A 16,626-nucleotide genomic window follows, 5' to 3' on the forward strand; every position below is an offset into this window, starting at 1 on the left:
ATCCAGTTTTGAATGTGTGATATGTGGATGTTTCACATTACCTTATGGTGTATCAAATGTATGCTTAAAGCATAAACTTTTAAATGAGACATGCACTTTCATTTTTCATATCCTCTTTGTAAACCTCTGAAATCACCTACATATTTTATTTAAAATCAAAACATTACAATTGAGCAACTACAGCATGCAATTTCTTTCAAAACACAAAGCTTACTAATTTGCATCAAAATAAAAAAATCAAGACTGCTTAATTAAAACCTTGACATCATCAACCTCTTTAATTATACGTTAAAGAGACTGGCATCCTGGGGACACCAACTTGAAATCAGTGCGCATTTTGAGTGTCTCTGGTGTGTGTACATGTGCAATTCACAGAAGGGAAAAAAAGAGGGGCATTAAGAGAAAGCAAAAACATGACTTAAATTTTCTTTGGACATTAATAATTTCACACTTTTAAAACAGGTAGGAAAAGGGCAAATTTGTCTTTTCAGAAGAATAATGCAGACTAGAATTGTAAAACAATGTTTCATCTCTTTTCTATGTCTAAATTTCAATGCATGCTTTCTTTTTAAAGAACAAAGATTTTTATGATAATTATTACTTAGAAAACAGGGTTCAAAAGCTTGACTACTGCTTGTTGGATGTATATAGACCATATTGGGTAAATGAAGGAGGAGAGGGCTGTCTGTTTCTCTCCTTTAGAGTGTATATAAATTGTGCAGTAAAATGACTGCTTTTCTTTACATCTTAATTCTTGTTGTCTTCACTATTATGTGCCTATTCCCAATTTCTTTCTCTAGTGTGGGACCCAGCAGTTCTTTGTTCTCATTGTGTCTGTCGTCTCCCTTTCTTTGTGTTGCAGGGAGATACTGCTACCCGCATCTGCCACTGAGCATGCGGGAAAAATCCTTCAATAGATTCTTTACTTAGGACTTTCAGTAGTATTACTCCACTTCTCCAGGTTTTGGTAATAACCAAAAAAATCGTAAAGATAGACAGAAACTTGGAAAGGTGATGGGTGATACAGGTGGTCAGGTGGTGGGCTAGCAAGCTGGGACACAGGGAAGGTTAAGGGAGTCATCACACGCATTTATCTAATTTATGGAAGATCTCACCAAGCATGTTAAATGCAGAACATCCACCCTGCACACAGAAGCTAGAGATGTAGATTAACAACAGAGAAGATACAAGTGTTTCTGAGCAGGAAGACACAAAACCATATCTAAAACCAGTAGATACAATGTGTTAGCAGTTCCAGAGAAATGAGGTACATTGTCACAAAGATTGGTATGTAAAGTCCCTAGCAAGGACTTTCACTAGACAGTATATCATCTGAGGATGAGAACCAGTGGTGTAGATTTTTCTAATAATATAATCTCAGGTTTTCCTCTGATTGTGTTAAACACTCAAAATGCTAAGTCAGTATTCATTGAACACAACTCGATGAAATTCTTTTGCTTAAAATCCTCTTTAAAAAGAGCAGATTTGCTCATGTTTTCCAAGTGGTAAGAAATAGCAGGTTTGCAGGTGAGATTAAAGTGTATTGGGTAGAATTCTGAGGTTTTCTGTTTTCTGCTTTCCCACCAGCAAGCCTGACTTTAATAATTTATACATTATTTAATAGAAGGAGCACTAAACAATTTTACTCATATTTCTCCCCATAACCATTTTTGCCTATTGTACTCATTGCCCGCATCACGAGCTCTTAGAATGGTTCCTGGCACAGAGTAGGTGCTCAAAGATCTTTTGTTTGGGGAATGCGTGAATATACAGAGTATGAAAAAAAAAAAGCAGTTCTTCTTTTATTGTGACAAACAATGGTGGTAACAGTTCAAATTTGACTATTTTAGAATAAATAAGTAAACACTTGTCTCCTTAGCAGCTGGCCACTCTACCTCTTAGAGAGAGGGCTTTCTTCTCTTTCTTCTCGGTCTCCTGTCTCCCACCATTTTGTTTCTCTATTACCAATGAGTATATGAGTGGCATCGTCTCAAAGCCTTTCTGTTCCCCCTATCTCCACTTTTCGGTTTCTAGAATAACGATCCCCAGTCTTTAAGTTTTCTATAGGATTCGTTAGCCAGTGGCTATTAAGTGCTATCATGGAGCCTAACAGAGAGCTGGGAAGGGAGCAAACCAGCGGGCCGGAGGTGCACTACTCGAGGGCCAGCACCTGCAGCTGCTTCTTTGGGAACCCCCTGGTTCCCGCAACTGGCTCAGAGACCCGCGCAGTTCGCTGTCCCGACAGCGGCAGGAGGAGGTGCCTGTTGCGGGAAAGTTCAGGCCAGGTCCAATCAGGCACCTGGGACTAGGTAGCGAGGGTGGGTGCGGCTCCCCGGCCCCCACCCGGGCTGCCGGCCCCGCCCCCTGGGTGGGCTTCCCCACGGTTCTCCGCCCGCCCCCCCGACCCGCCCCCTCGGAGCTCTCGCCCCGCCCCGCCCCGGGGCCGCGGCTAAAACCCGGAGCCGTCGCGACGCCCAGGGGACTGGAGGGACGCACTGAGCATGTGCAGATCAGCTCGGTGGTGGCTGCCGCGGCCGGAGGCGAGGGCCCGGTGCTGATGCGAACCGCCGGCTCGGCCTCAGCCCGCGCGTCGTCGGCCCCCCAGGCCGGGGCGACAGGGAAGGAGTCGTAGCCTCCCCGTGGCCCGAAGAGCCGGCGCGGCGGCGCGCACTCCCCGGCGGCCGCGGCGCCCTCGGGGCCCACGATGATGGCGGAGCAGGTGAAATGCGCCTCGGCGGGGGTCAGCTCTGGAGCGGGCTCCGGGCCGGTGGTGAACGCAGAGCTGGAGGTGAAGAAGCTGCAGGAGCTGGTGCGCAAGCTGGAGAAGCAGAACGAGCAGCTGCGGAGTCGAGCGGCCAGCGCGGCCGCCGCCCCGCACCTGCTACTGCTGCCGCCGCCGCCGCCGCCCGCCGCGCCGCCCCCCGCTGGGGCCTGCAGCCCGTTGGGTCCTCGGAGCCCCCCGGCAGCCACGGCCACCGCCGCGGCCTCAGGGGGCCTGGGGCTCGGGCTGGCGCTGGGCGCGGGGAGCGGTGGCGGCAGCGGTAGTGGCAGCGGCGGTGGCTCCAGCCCCGCGTTCCCGGGCACCTTCTGCCTGCCTAGCTCCGCGCCCTCCCTGCTTTGCAGCCTGGCGCAGCCACCCGAGGCGCCCTTCGTCTACTTCAAGCCGGCAGCAGGCTTCTTCGGCGCGGGCGGTGGCGGGCCGGAGACGGGGGGCGCGGGGACGCCGCTGGGGGCAGCTGCAGCGCCGCCTTCGCCGCCCCCCACGCTGCTGGACGAGGTGGAACTGCTGGATCTGGAGAGCGTAGCCGCCTGGCGGGACGAGGACGACTACACCTGGTACTGCCTGGCTCCGCTCCCTCCCCGAGACCCTGGCCTCGGGGGCTGCGGGCACCGGGGAGCAGGGGCGGGGGGCGGACGGGGGTCCCCTCGCGACAGCCGGCGTGACTCCCCGCGGCTCCCGGAGGGGCCGACCCAGCAGGTGTTGAGCCAGGCGGTGACACTTCCCACGATGAGGCTTCTCACGAAGGCAGAAACCTGTTTTCTAATCGCTCCGACTGCGGATGAACCGGCCCCCCTTCCCCCCATCTGCCATGGGTTCTGCTATTTGCTGATTGTTGGGTCCCAAGCTCCTCGTTAGCATTAAGTGCAAAATCCATGTCATCTTGTCTTTTTGCTCAGTGCTGCTCTTTTCCCCAGTGTTTTCGGAGGGATGACGGGGGATGGTAGGGGTTGGCCTCTGTTTGCGACTGTTACTGTTCTTTCGTTTTAAACGAACGCTGGACAGGATTTGCGTGCTCTTCCTCCTCGGGTGGCATCGGAAGCCGCGCAGTGATGGATCTCTCTTTATAGAGAGGTTCGTTCTTGCTGTTTGAATTTTGCAGTCGTGTGCCCTTTTGCGTTGCATTTTCATTGAAATCTTATTTTCAGAGACTGACTTGCTTTTTAAAATGGGGTGACCTCACTGGCTTTCCCATAAATAGTGCCAATAAAGAGGACTTTTCTTGGAGTGGAATGAACAGGTGGGAGGGACTTTTTTATTTATTTATTTTTTTACCTAGGAACCAACGAACTGTCTTTAATTTTTTAAATTAAACGGTAGAAGAAAAGTGAGATTAGAGAAGCCTTATGTTCTTATTTCTTAGAAACTTTTTAGCTTGGTTATCAGAAAACTTGAGGCTGACAGCATTTATTCAGTTGACATCTGGTTAGCACTGTCTACTTTCCATGAATGAGTAACTTTAGGGGGAGGCTTGCTGTAGTCCTTCTTTACTTTAGGTCCTTTTTATGTAGGACCCTTTCTGTTTTTCCAAGCTGGATTTTCGTTACTTTCTTTGTGTCTCTGTTGCATGATTGCATGGAAGGGATTGGGAAACGGAGATCCTTACTGGTTTCCTATTGGGAACTGCAGTGTTCCTTTTCCCTTACACTCTATCATGTGAGAGCTCTAACTGTAAAGTACAGTAGTTAATTGGTTTGATTCAAGAATCAAAATATGTGGAGTTACAGTAAGCCTTTCAGAGGTGTATTCATCATCCACCTTAATACTTTTTGGCAGCTGTGCAGGTAGCTCAAGGTGTAAAAAAATCAAACAACTCATCACTTTCGGGAACTTAAAGCCATTCTTTCAAAACTGCACCCTTCTTTCTATAAAGCCCAGGGTGTATTGTAATCTCAGTTTCAGCCTGAATGTGGTACTAGGAAATGCTCTCATGATGGTCCTTAGATTTCACTAATAACTCTCAGTCCTTGTGCCACTTTCAAATTATTTTAGGTTGATTTAGTCCCTACTTAGCCTTTTCTGATGGTGTGTATGTAAACAGTGGAAGGAAACTTGTTTACATTTTTGATGGGGAGATATATGGGATCAGTTTTATGCTTAAAATATTTGCATTTTAAAATTTATTGTGATATTGTTTGTAAATATGAGATTAGTAATCTATTAATAACTTTCCTTCTTTTGAATGGATTTCTGTCATATTTAGTTAGCATCCTACTATTACTAGTATTTTGGTACCTAGGCTTTCTTTTTATAGTTTAATTTTGTCCAAATAGCATTGAAATAACCAACTTTAACAGAAATCACCCACTTAGTGGTATTAGTATATTAGCTCTTCAGATGGTTTGAAGCAAATCAAAGTTGAAGCAGGTTCTATTTCATTCAACAAGTATATAGGTGAAAAAATCAAAGCCTTGATGCTTTACAAATGTTTCTAGAGACAAATGGCAGAGAATCTTCCTGAAAACAAGCCTGGGATTAGAATTCCAGGTGGAAAAACAAGGAGGGTTCATTAATCTTAGTGGGATGGTCTTAAAAATTTTAAAGTTACCTGATTTACATAATTTTATTATCACATTTTATGCATCAAGATTTTTTTTGCATTGCAAATCTTTTTGATGAAGAAAATATCAACAGGATTTAATTTTTAAAGCTTAACCCACTTGTTAATGCTTGCAAAGCACTCTGTTCCTTTATCACTGCAGACTATAGTGTCCCTGTCGTGTGGTCTCGGAAATAAGAGTGCTGTTCATTTGGATTCCCTGATATGTTTGCAGGATGGCAACTTATTTTTATTTCCTGTGTTTATTAAGAAACAACTGGAGTGGGTATATAGTACCTTATTTTAAAAATATTTAAAACTACAAGTTTTACATGCTCATTGTAAAAAAACTAAAACATAGATGTAGGTATAAGGTCACAAAAATTATCTTCCTTGTTCCCAATTTATTACCGTGACTCAGAATTCACCCTGTTAATACTCTGTAGATCCTTCAAGATAAAAAAATATAATTACAAAAATCAATATACAAACATATACACATCAGTTTTTTTTTAACACTTGCCTTTCATTGACCATACATTGGACATTTGTGTATTCATGTGACATCACGTCTCCCAGTAACAAAGGCATCATTATTAGAGTCACAATATTAAGGAACAAGTTACTGTTAACTGTATCACCTACAGTTTTTCATGCATTTTTTATTATGATTTCATCCTAATGGGTTGAACAAAATGTATTTGCTTATTTATTTAGAATAGCACTTCCTGCTAAAATGTCATAAGTTCAGGAAAGTTTACAAATGTAGATTAATCACTGGATATTTTAGCTATTCTTTTATGTAAGTATATCTTTTCTAATAAAACCTTAGAATACATTATTTTCCTTTTATTAACAACTTGGACAAAATTTGGGTTAAGAGTTATGTGTATAAGGAAAATCATGACTAACAGAACCAATATTTTCTTTATGATAGTTCATTAGTTAATGATTAACCAGGTCTTTGAGATCTTTTTTCTGAATAATTATTTAACCTATAAGTAGTGTCTTAAAAAAAACAACTTTAAGGAGAATGGAGTGTTATGCTCTCCCTTTTGACAAAAAAACTTTGATGAAACAATTTTCTTATTTCTTTGAATATTTATCTTAATTGAATTTTAAGTCTTGAATGTTGCCTTAATACTACCTGATTATCTTAGCACAGTATTGCTGGAATTAAGTGTCTCAGAAAGTTAAAGTTGATGGCAATTCCAGAACCTGAATTCTGAAGTCCTCTTATAGCCCTATAGTAAAACTCTCATCCTGCTATACTGATTCCTCAGTTATCTTACTGATTTGATAGGCTTAGATCTCCGGAAGGCCATTGGCTAGAAAGGAAAAGGGAAAAGTCTGAGTATCAGGAGCAAATAAAAAGCTCAGAGGGACTAAAATATCCATGCATACATGGGACACAGTGTGATTGGATGCTTTTTCTATCTTTATGGAAGAAATGTTTTTAAGATTTATATTTGTCCCAATGACACCAGTCTGTGAAGCACCAGAGTACAAACAGAATAAGTCAGATTGGTCTAAAGTGACAATGGGAGCCATTAGTTAACTGCATACTAGACCTTCCTATGACCTGTTTCAGCCCTCTTATTTCAGTGTTGAGGGACAGGAGCTCTGAGGCAAAATGGCTTATGTAAGCTCTTCTAGTTACTGATAGAGTTCAGACTAAAAATCAGATTATTTGTCCAGATTCAGAAGTGTTTACATCACTGATATTTTTTTTTCCCCAGAGCTAGCTGTGTAACTCATTAGTAAGTTTATAAAGTCAATTTCGTGGATTGACCAGCATTTTTAAAAAGTGAAGTGCAGTAGAATAGAAAATCAGAGTTTATCACATCTTATAATACAATGCTTGCTTTAATTAAATGTGTTTCAGTTTTATAGATGTGGAAATATTAAACGTATTTTTGCATTATGATCAAAGTTAGAAAAACTCTATACTGTTTGAAAGCAAAATGGAGAAAGCAGGTGGAAAAGCACTGAAGATAGTATAGTACTCTGAAGGGAAGTTAGATCTTGCACACCTCAACCAGGAAGACGGTTCTATATGAGAAAATGCCACGATAAAAATAAGTCAGCCAATATAAAATACAGCCATATAAGGAGGCTTTATTTTAGTAGAATGACAATTAACAGAACATTGAGACTATATAAACAGGATGTGGCAAGGATTTTTAACTTTTCCAACTGGGAAAGACAATACAAAAGTTGTTAATTATGCAAGGAAAAATGGTGACTTGTACAAATTAAGGAAAATTTAATGAATGAGATATTCATCTTCCACATGTAATACCAAGACCCCAGACAGCTGGCTAACATCATTGCCAATTTTTCATCAAAGCTGTTGAACACCTTGTGCTATACATATGGCACAGCTAAATTAGACCACCTAAACTGCTTTTTGCATAATTGATTTTCAGTGAAAAGACCAGAGGGTGCTTCCCTTTCTGACAGTGCTAATTGAAAATGTACAATGTTTTCTAGGAGCAAATGGAGTTGACTGAAGTGTATGATGTGTGTTTGAAATAAGTAACTTTTAAATGTTGAAGTGAGGTGCTGAAGTAGTTTAGCTCTAACTGGGTGAGGCAGGGTTGGGGGTGGAGGGAAAGTTTGTTATAGGACAGCTTAGTAAGTTAAAGCTTGAACTTCATGTATCCTTTTAAGAGCCTGTTGGAACTAAGTATTGTAGCGGCTATCTAGTTTGATCTTAGCAGGTGCCAGTGACTCAAACACTGTTACAGAGAACTAAAGATTTGTTGATCGTGCTTATTAGTGTTGATGTTTCAGCTTTCCTTAAAATAAAACTTGCAGTGATTGAAGGCTCTTAAAATTATTTGTCTGAAAATTACCACATATTACTTTTCAGTGGCAGGTCTAAAAAAAAAAATATATATATATACACATATGTATACACACATATATATACACATATATATGTATATATTATGTATACATATATATAATATACATACATATATAAAATATATGCTTGTATATATAAAATATATACATATATAAAATATATGTATATATATGACTGTACCATTTGTTTTTTGTATTATCTGCAAAAAGATGACTTTAGAACCAAATATTTTGAGAATAACTGAGACTTTGTTTTCCAGACAATTGTCATACTTCATTGGAAACATTCAGGGTTATCATGGGCTTTGTATTATTTTTGGTCTCCCAGCATAGAATGTGATGTGTATGGAAAAGAAGGGGTTCTATGAGAAGGATAGTAGTTTCTGGTGTGTGTGGTTTGGAAGCAGTTGAAGAAAAGTTAAAGAAAATTAGAGTGACATTCCAAATAGTAGTTTGAAATGTATATTTCAAATATAATTTGAAGAATTCTGAAAATTTAGATTAAGACTTTTCAGATGCTCTTGCCAGAATCCAATATACCATTAATGAAACTACTGAAGTTGAAAAAAATGTTTATAAGTCACTAGAATGTATGATGCACTAATGATGGCCAGATAGGATATTGTAAATGTTACTTGCATTCTAATGACAATGAATAAAGTGATTTTTAAAATGACTCTTTGGAGGGTTAGAACTATATAGGAGAAATACAGATTTTTTTTTCTTAAACCTTGCCTATCTAATTTTGGAGCTGTGTTGTACTCAAGGAGTTTTTAGCCACATGATCTCTATAACTAGTTTTTTGTATTATCTGCAAAAAGATGACTTTAGAACGAAATATTTTGAGAATAACTGAGATTTTTTTTCTAGACAATTGTCATACTTCACTGGAAACATTCAGGGTTATTGTGGGCTTTTTCTTTCTTTAAATCCAGCTCTAGGCCAAATTATAGAAACACTAGGCTCAAAGCTATCCTGCTTACTGTCAGGAGACTGACTCTGAAAATGATCACTTCTGTCTTAATGCCATACATTTGTGTAGCACCTCAACAGTTTTATCAAAATAATATAATAAATAACATGTTAGTAGTTTTCAAACTCCTCTCATTAGGCTTATTACAGGAAGCAGTTCTCTACTCCCTCCTCCTGCTGAGTCCTTCACATAGGCATCACTTTATACTCTACTAGCTGTTTCTTTTTCCTAAACAGTCTTTATACTTTTATGATCTTAGATATCTATGGACTTGTTATGAAAGATGAAAACTTAGCTCTCTTCCTCTCACCCTTGACTACCATATCTCTTTTCCCTTCTCATAATGGTTTTTATGGTTTTTCTTTTATATTTAATGTCTGCATTATGATTATAATTTACTAGCTGAGTCCTGTTAATTGCATGTTAAACATGTATTTTCTCTGACCCCTTTGTTCCTCCAAGAGTTAGTAATGGCCCTTCTTCTCTCCTCTTCACTTTCTTTAATCACCTATCAGAAATTATTTCCCCAAACACGCTAAAGGAGCCATAAAATCCCTCGTTAAGGTCATGCACATTTGGCAATCTGTTAAATCTGCTTTTTTAAAATTTATATTGTAGTGCTATCCCCTCTGAAACTCTTAATCTCATTGCTGTAGTTTTTACTGTTTGCCCCCTAAGCTGGATGCATACTGCTGTTGCCACGGGAACTCTTTCAGTTTCTTGGCTAATGTGGATTCCCTTCTTCTTAAATCCTTTTCCTTTGTATTTTATTTATTCTCTTAGGTGGGGCACAGCCTTCAATAGCTTTCTGAGAAAGGAGACCTGCATGAGAGGCACACTTTGAGATCCTGCATATTTGAAAATGTCATTATTCTGCCCTTACATAAGATTCATAGTTGGACTGGCTATGAAAGTCTAAGTTAACCTTTCCCTCATGTTTGAAGGCACTGTTCCATTTTGTTCTAGCTTCTGTTATGTTCTAGCTATTGAGTGCACTGTGTTTGGGTATGTAATCCTTTTTGACTTTTTCTTTTGCTCCCTTTATTCCTAGTATTCTAAAATGTCATGTTGTACCTTGGTATGGGTTATTTTATTTGGTATACTGGACATTCGTGCACACTTTCACTCTAGAATTGCATGGCCTGACTTCCACTCTGGAAATTTTCTTGCTTTTTTTTTTTTCTTCAAAATAACTTTCCAGTTTCTTTCTTTTCTTTCTTTCTTTTTTTTTTTTTTTTAAGAACTTGTAACAGACAGATGTAGGTCATTCCATCTGGCTTAATCACTTGATTTTCTTATCTGTCTTATCCCATTGCTAATCTGTCTTTATTTTGTTTTCAGGAGACTTCTTCAACTTGATATTCCAAACTCATTTATTGACTCTTTTGTTTTTGCTATGATAGTCTCATTTCCCAAGCATGAATAAACTGTTTTTTTTCAATATCCATGTGTATGTGTGTGCTTGTGTGTGTGTGAATGTAACATTTTCTTTTAGATGATATAAATTATATTCATCTTGAAATTTTCATGTGTTCCCTGCATTGTTTTTCTCTTTGGTTCTCTTTACCCCCTCTACTTTTAGTCTCAGTGTTTCACGTAAAAGGAATATTTCACATATTTGCTGTCACTGGTTGTCTGTTCATACCCAAAGGAGGTACTGAAGCTGATCTAAAACTCTTAATGGATGGAGCTCCTTGGTGCAGTTTACTAGTGATTGGATGGGTAGCCAGCCCACATTCAAGCATCTCTAGGTCTTCTCTTGGATTCATCTTTTTCTCTATGCATAAACCTTCTATACTCCTAGGAGATGTAAGCAAGGCAGTCATTTCTAGGAATATAAAGAGAGAAATGGGACCAGAATTCTAATGAGTCAGCATGTGGACTTCCATTTAATGTTTGGTTAAGTAAGGTACCTCATTTATCCTTCAGCTAAGTTTGGTGTGCCTGAAGTCAGGGCTTCTCTGGATCAGCTTATTCACATAGCAAAGTCTCTGGTCTCAGGTTGAGATGAAGAGGGGTGGTAGGACTGGTTGTATTGGAGGGGATTTGGGATTCCAGTTGTCCCTTAGGTAGACTTTCAACTGGATTCACTGCTTTTAGTGCCATGATCATCCCTACCTTCTATGAAATGCGGGGTGGGAATGAGATATAGTACCAGACAATAGGAATTGGACTATGGAGTATGAAAGAGAAATCTCCATAAGTGAACATGGCATAGTGGGTCACTTAGAAACTGAATGTGCCTGTAGAAATGAGCATTCCTTTTGAATATGCTGTGAGGCAGTGTGGACAAATGAAATATTTGTATCACATAGGCCCTAAGTAATTGAAGACACCTTACCGTGGTGTTCCCCTACAAACAAAAAAAGGACTCTACCAAAAAAAGTGAATGGGAGTATCTGGAATCCAGAGTCAAGCTGGTTGGAGGAAGCTTCCTAGCAGCAGAAGAGATCAGCAATTCTCCCATTGGATACTGGAGGTAGCAGGCAGAGCAGTGCTTTAGATAGCAGCTTCAGATGGTAGCTGAGAGGGATTTGAAAACAACAGGCACAAGCTCAGCAGAAACATGAATTCTCCCAGCAGAGGTTGACAGACACCTCATTCGGGAGAGCTCTGGCTCGCATCTGGCAGGTGCCCCTCTGGAACAAAGCTTCCAGAGGAAGGAACAGGCAGCAATCTTTGCTGTTCTGCAGCTACTGCTGGTGATACCTAGACATACAGAGTCTGGAGTGGACCTCAGGAAAACCCCAGCAGACCTGCAGCAGAGGAGTTTGACTGTTAGAAGGAAAACTAACAAACAGAAAGGAATAGCATCAACATCAATAAAAAGGACGTCCACACAGAAACCCCATCCAAAGGTCACCAACATCAAAGACCAAAGGTAGATAAATCCATGAAGATGAGGAAAAAACAGTGCAAAAAGGCTGAAAATTCCAAAAACCAGAACACCTCCTCTCCTCCAAAGGATCACAACTCATTGCCAGCAAGGGAACAAAACTGGACGGAGAATGAGTTTGATGAATTGACAGAAATAGACTTCAGAAAGTGGGTAATAACAAACTCTTCCGAGCTAAAGGAGCATGTTCTAATACAATGCAAGGAAGCTAAGAACTTTGAAAAAAGGTTGGAGGAATTGCTAACTAGAACAACCAGTTCAGGGAAGAACATAAATGACCTGATGGAGCTGAAAAACACAGCATGAGAACTTCATGAAGCATACACAAGTATCAATAGCCAAATCAATCAAGCAGAAGAAAGTATATCAGAGATTGAAGATCACCTTAATGAAATAAAGCATGAAGACAAGATTAGAGAAAAATGAATGAAAAGGAATTAACAAAGCCTCCAAGAAATATAGGACTATGTGAAAAGACCAAACCTACATTTGGTGTACCTGAAAGTGACTGGGAGAATGGAACCAAGTTGGAAAACACTCTTCAGGATATTATCCAGGAGACCTTTCCCAACCTGGCAAGACAGGCCAACATTCAAATGCAGGAAATACACAGAACACCACAAAGATACTCCTCGAGAAGAACAACTCCAAGACACATAATTGTCAGATTCACCAAGGTGGAAATGAAGGGAAAAAAGTTAAGAGCAGCCAAAGAGGGATTACCCACAAAGGGAAGCCCATCAGACTAACAGTGGATCTCTCTGCAGAAACCCTATGAGCCAGAAGGGAGTGGGGGCCAATATTCAACAATTTTCAACCCAGAATTTCATATCCAGCCAAACGAAGCTTCAAAAGCGAAGGAGAAATAAAATCCTTTACAGACAAGCTAATGCTGAGAGATTTTGTCACCTCCAGGCCTGCCTTACAAGAGCTCCTGAGGGAAGCACTAAATATATTGTTGTTGTTGTTTTTGAGACAGAGTCTCACTCTGTCACCCAGGCTGGAGTGCAATGGCGCGATCTCGGCTCACTGCAATCTCTTCCTCCCAGATTCAAGTGATTCCCCTGCCTCTGCCTCCTGAGTAGTTGGGATTACAGGCACCCACTACCACGCCTGGGTAATTTTTTGTATTTTTAGTAGAAGTGGGGTTTTGCCACATTGGTCAGGCTGGTCTTGAACTCCTGACCTCAGATGATCTGCCAGGCTCAGCCTCCCAAAGTGCTGGGATTACAGGTGTGAGCCACCACATCTGGCCTTGGAAGAACTAACAATGGAAAGGAAAAAACAGTACCAGCCACTGCAAAAACATACCAAATTGTAAAGACCATTGACATTATGAAGAAACCGCATCAACTAATGGGCAAAATAACCAGCTGGCATCGTAATGACAGGATCAAATTCGCACATAACAATATTAACCTTAAACGTAAATGGGATAAATGCCCCAATTAAAAGACACAGACTGGCAAATTGTATAAAGAGTCAAGACCCATTGGTGTGCTGTATTCAGGAGACCCATCTCACATACAAAGACACACATAGGCTCAAAATAAAGGGATGGAGGAATATTTACCAAGCAAATGGAAAGCAAAAAAAAAAAAAAAAAAAAAAAAGCATGTGTTGCAATCCTAGTCTCTGATAAAACAGACTTTAAACCAACAAAGATCAGAAGAGACAAAGAAGGGCATCACATAATGGTAAAGGGATCAATGCAACAAGAAGAGCTAACTATCCAAAATATATATCCACCCAATACAGGAGCACCCAGATTCATAAAACAAGTTCTTAGCGACCTACAAGGAGACTTAGACTCCCACACAATAATAGTGGGAGACTCTAACACCCCACTGTCAATATTAGATCAATGAGACAGAAAATTAGCAAGGATATTCAGGACTTGAACTCAGCTCTGGACTAAGTGGGCCTAATAGACATCTACAGAACTCTCCACCCCAAATCAACAGAATATACATTCTTTTCAGCACCATGTTGCACTTATTCTAAAACTGACCACATAATTGGAAGTAAAACACTCCTCAGCAAAGGCAAAAAAATGGAAATCATAGCAGTCTCTCAGACCACAGTGCAATCAAATTAGAACGCAGGATTAAGCAACTGACTGAAAACCACATAATTACATGGAAACTGAACAACCTGCTCCTGAATGACTACTGGGTAAATAACGAAATTAAGGCAGAAATAAATAAGTTCTTTAAAACCAATGAGAACAAAGACACAATGTCCCAGAATCTATGGGACACAGCTAAAGCAGTGTTCAGAGGGAAATTTATAGCACTAAATGCCCACCAGAGAAAGCAGGAAAGATCTAAAATCAACACCCTAATATCACAATTAACAGAACTAGAGAAGCAAGAGCAAACTAAATTCAAAAGCTAGCAGATAACAAGAAATAACTAAGCGGAACTGAAGGAGATAGAGACATGAAAAACCCTTTTAAAAAATCAATGAATCCAGGAGCTGGTTTTTTGAAAAGACCAACAAAATAGATAGACTGCTAGCCAGACTATTAAAGAAGAAAAGAGAGAAGAATCAAATACACACAATAAAAAATGATAAAGGGGATATCACCACTGATCCCACAGAAATACAAACTACCATCTAAGAATACTATAAATACCTCTATGAAAATAAACTAGAAAATCTAGAAGAAGTGGATCAATTTCTGGACACAAACACCCTCCCCAGACTAAACCAGGAAGAAGTTGAATCCGTGAATAGACCAGTAACAAATTCTGGAATTGAGGCAGTAATTAATAGCCTACCAACCAAAAAAAGCCCAGGATCAGATGGATTCAGAGCCAAATTCTACCAGAGGTGCAAAGAGGAGCTGGTACCATTCCTTCTGAAACTATTCCAAACAATAGAAAGAGCGGGGCTCCTCCCTAACTCATTTTATGAGACCAGCATCATCCTGATACCAAAACCTGGCAGAGACACAACAAAAAAAGAAAATTTCAGCCCAATATCCCTGATGAACATCAATGTGAAAATCCTCAGTTAAAATACTGGCAAATTGAATCCAACAGCACATCAAAAAGCTTATCCACCACGATCAAGTCAGCTTCATCCCTGGGATGCAAGGCTGGTTCAACATATGCAAATCATAAACATAATCATCACATAAACAGAACCAATCACAAAACCACATAATTATCTCAATAGATGCAGAAAAAGCCTTCGATAAAATTTATCACCCTTTCATGCTTAAAAACTCTCAATAAACTAGGTATTGATGGAACATGTCTCCAAATAATAAGAGCTATTTATGACAAACCCACAGCCAGTATCATACTGAATTGGCAAAAGCTGGAAGCATTCCTTTTCAAAACTGGCACAAGACAAAGATGCCCTCTCTCACCACTCCTATTCAACATAGTATTGGAAGTTCTGGCCAGGGCAATCAGACAAGAGAAAGAAAGAAATGGTATTCAAATAGGAAGAGAGGAAGTCAAATTGTCTCTGTTTGCAGATGACATGATTGTATATTGAGAAAACCCCATCGTCGCAGCCCAGAATCTCCTTAAGCTGATAAGCAACTTCAGCAAAGTCTCAGGATACAAAATCAATGTGCAAAAATCACAAGTATTTCTATACACTAATAACAGACGAACAGCCAAATCATAAGCGAACTCCCATTCACAATTGCTACAAAGAGAATAAAATATCTAGAAATACAACTCACAAGAGATGTGAAGGACCTTTTCAAGAACTACAAACCACTGCTCAAGGAAATCAGAGCGGACACAAACAAATGGAAAAACATTCCATGCTCATGGATAGGAAGAATCAATATCGTCAAAATGGCCATAGTGCCCAAAGTAATTTATAGATTCAGTGCCATCCCCATCAAGCTACCATTGACTTTCTTCACAGAATTAGAAAAAACTATTTCAAATTTCATATGGAACCAAAAAAGAGCCCATATAGCCAAGACAATCCTAAGCAAAAAGAACAAAGCTGGAGGTATCATGCTACCTGATTTCAAACTCTACTACAAAGCTACAGTAACCAAAACAGCATGGTATCATGCTACCTGATTTCAAACTCTACTGCAAAGCTACAGTAACCAAAATAGCATGGTACTGGTACCAAAACAGATATATAGACCAATGGAACAGAACAGAGGCCTCAGAAATAATGCCACACATTTACAACCATCTGATCTTTGACAAACCTGACAAAAGCAAGTAATGGGGAAAAGATTCCCTATTTAATAAATGGTGCTGGGAAAACTGGCTAGCCATATGCAGAAAACTGAAAACAGACCCTTTCCTTACACCTTATGCAAAAATTAACTCAAGATGGATTAAAGATTTAAACGTAAGACCTAAAACTGTAAAAACCCTAGAAGAAAACCTGGGTAATACCATTCAGGACATAGGCATGGGCAAAGACTTCATGAGTAAAACACCAAGAGCAATGGCAGCAAAAGCCAAAATTGACAAATGGGATCTAATTAAACTAAAGAGCTTATGCAGCCTACTGAATGGGAGAAAATTTTTGCAGTCTGTCCACCTGACAAAGGGCTAATATCCAGAATCTACAAG

At 40.1% G+C, this 16,626-nt stretch overlaps 1 protein-coding gene across 10 annotated transcripts in view; it reads left to right on the plus strand.

Annotated features, from left to right (window-relative positions):
• Positions 1-2,477: 2,477 nt before the first annotated feature.
• SLAIN1 (SLAIN motif family member 1) overlaps positions 2,478-16,626 on the plus strand; it is a 65,744-nt gene continuing 51,595 nt past the window's right edge. For 5 of the 10 annotated variants that reach the window (XM_063651000.1, XM_063651002.1, XM_063651003.1 and 2 more), the window contains exon 1: positions 2,489-3,336. In XM_063651000.1, coding sequence (XP_063507070.1) covers positions 2,705-3,336 — 632 coding nt within the window. In that variant the 5' untranslated portion in view covers positions 2,489-2,704. Of the gene's footprint in view, positions 3,337-3,530; positions 3,854-16,626 lie in introns of those variants that run through there. The other 5 variants (XM_054446634.2, XM_054446635.2, XM_063651005.1 and 2 more) reach the window with 4 other exon arrangements.

The sequence above is a fragment of the Pongo pygmaeus genome, chromosome 14 (assembly GCF_028885625.2).
Source record: "Pongo pygmaeus isolate AG05252 chromosome 14, NHGRI_mPonPyg2-v2.0_pri, whole genome shotgun sequence".
Classification (NCBI taxonomy): Eukaryota; Metazoa; Chordata; class Mammalia; order Primates; family Hominidae; genus Pongo; species Pongo pygmaeus.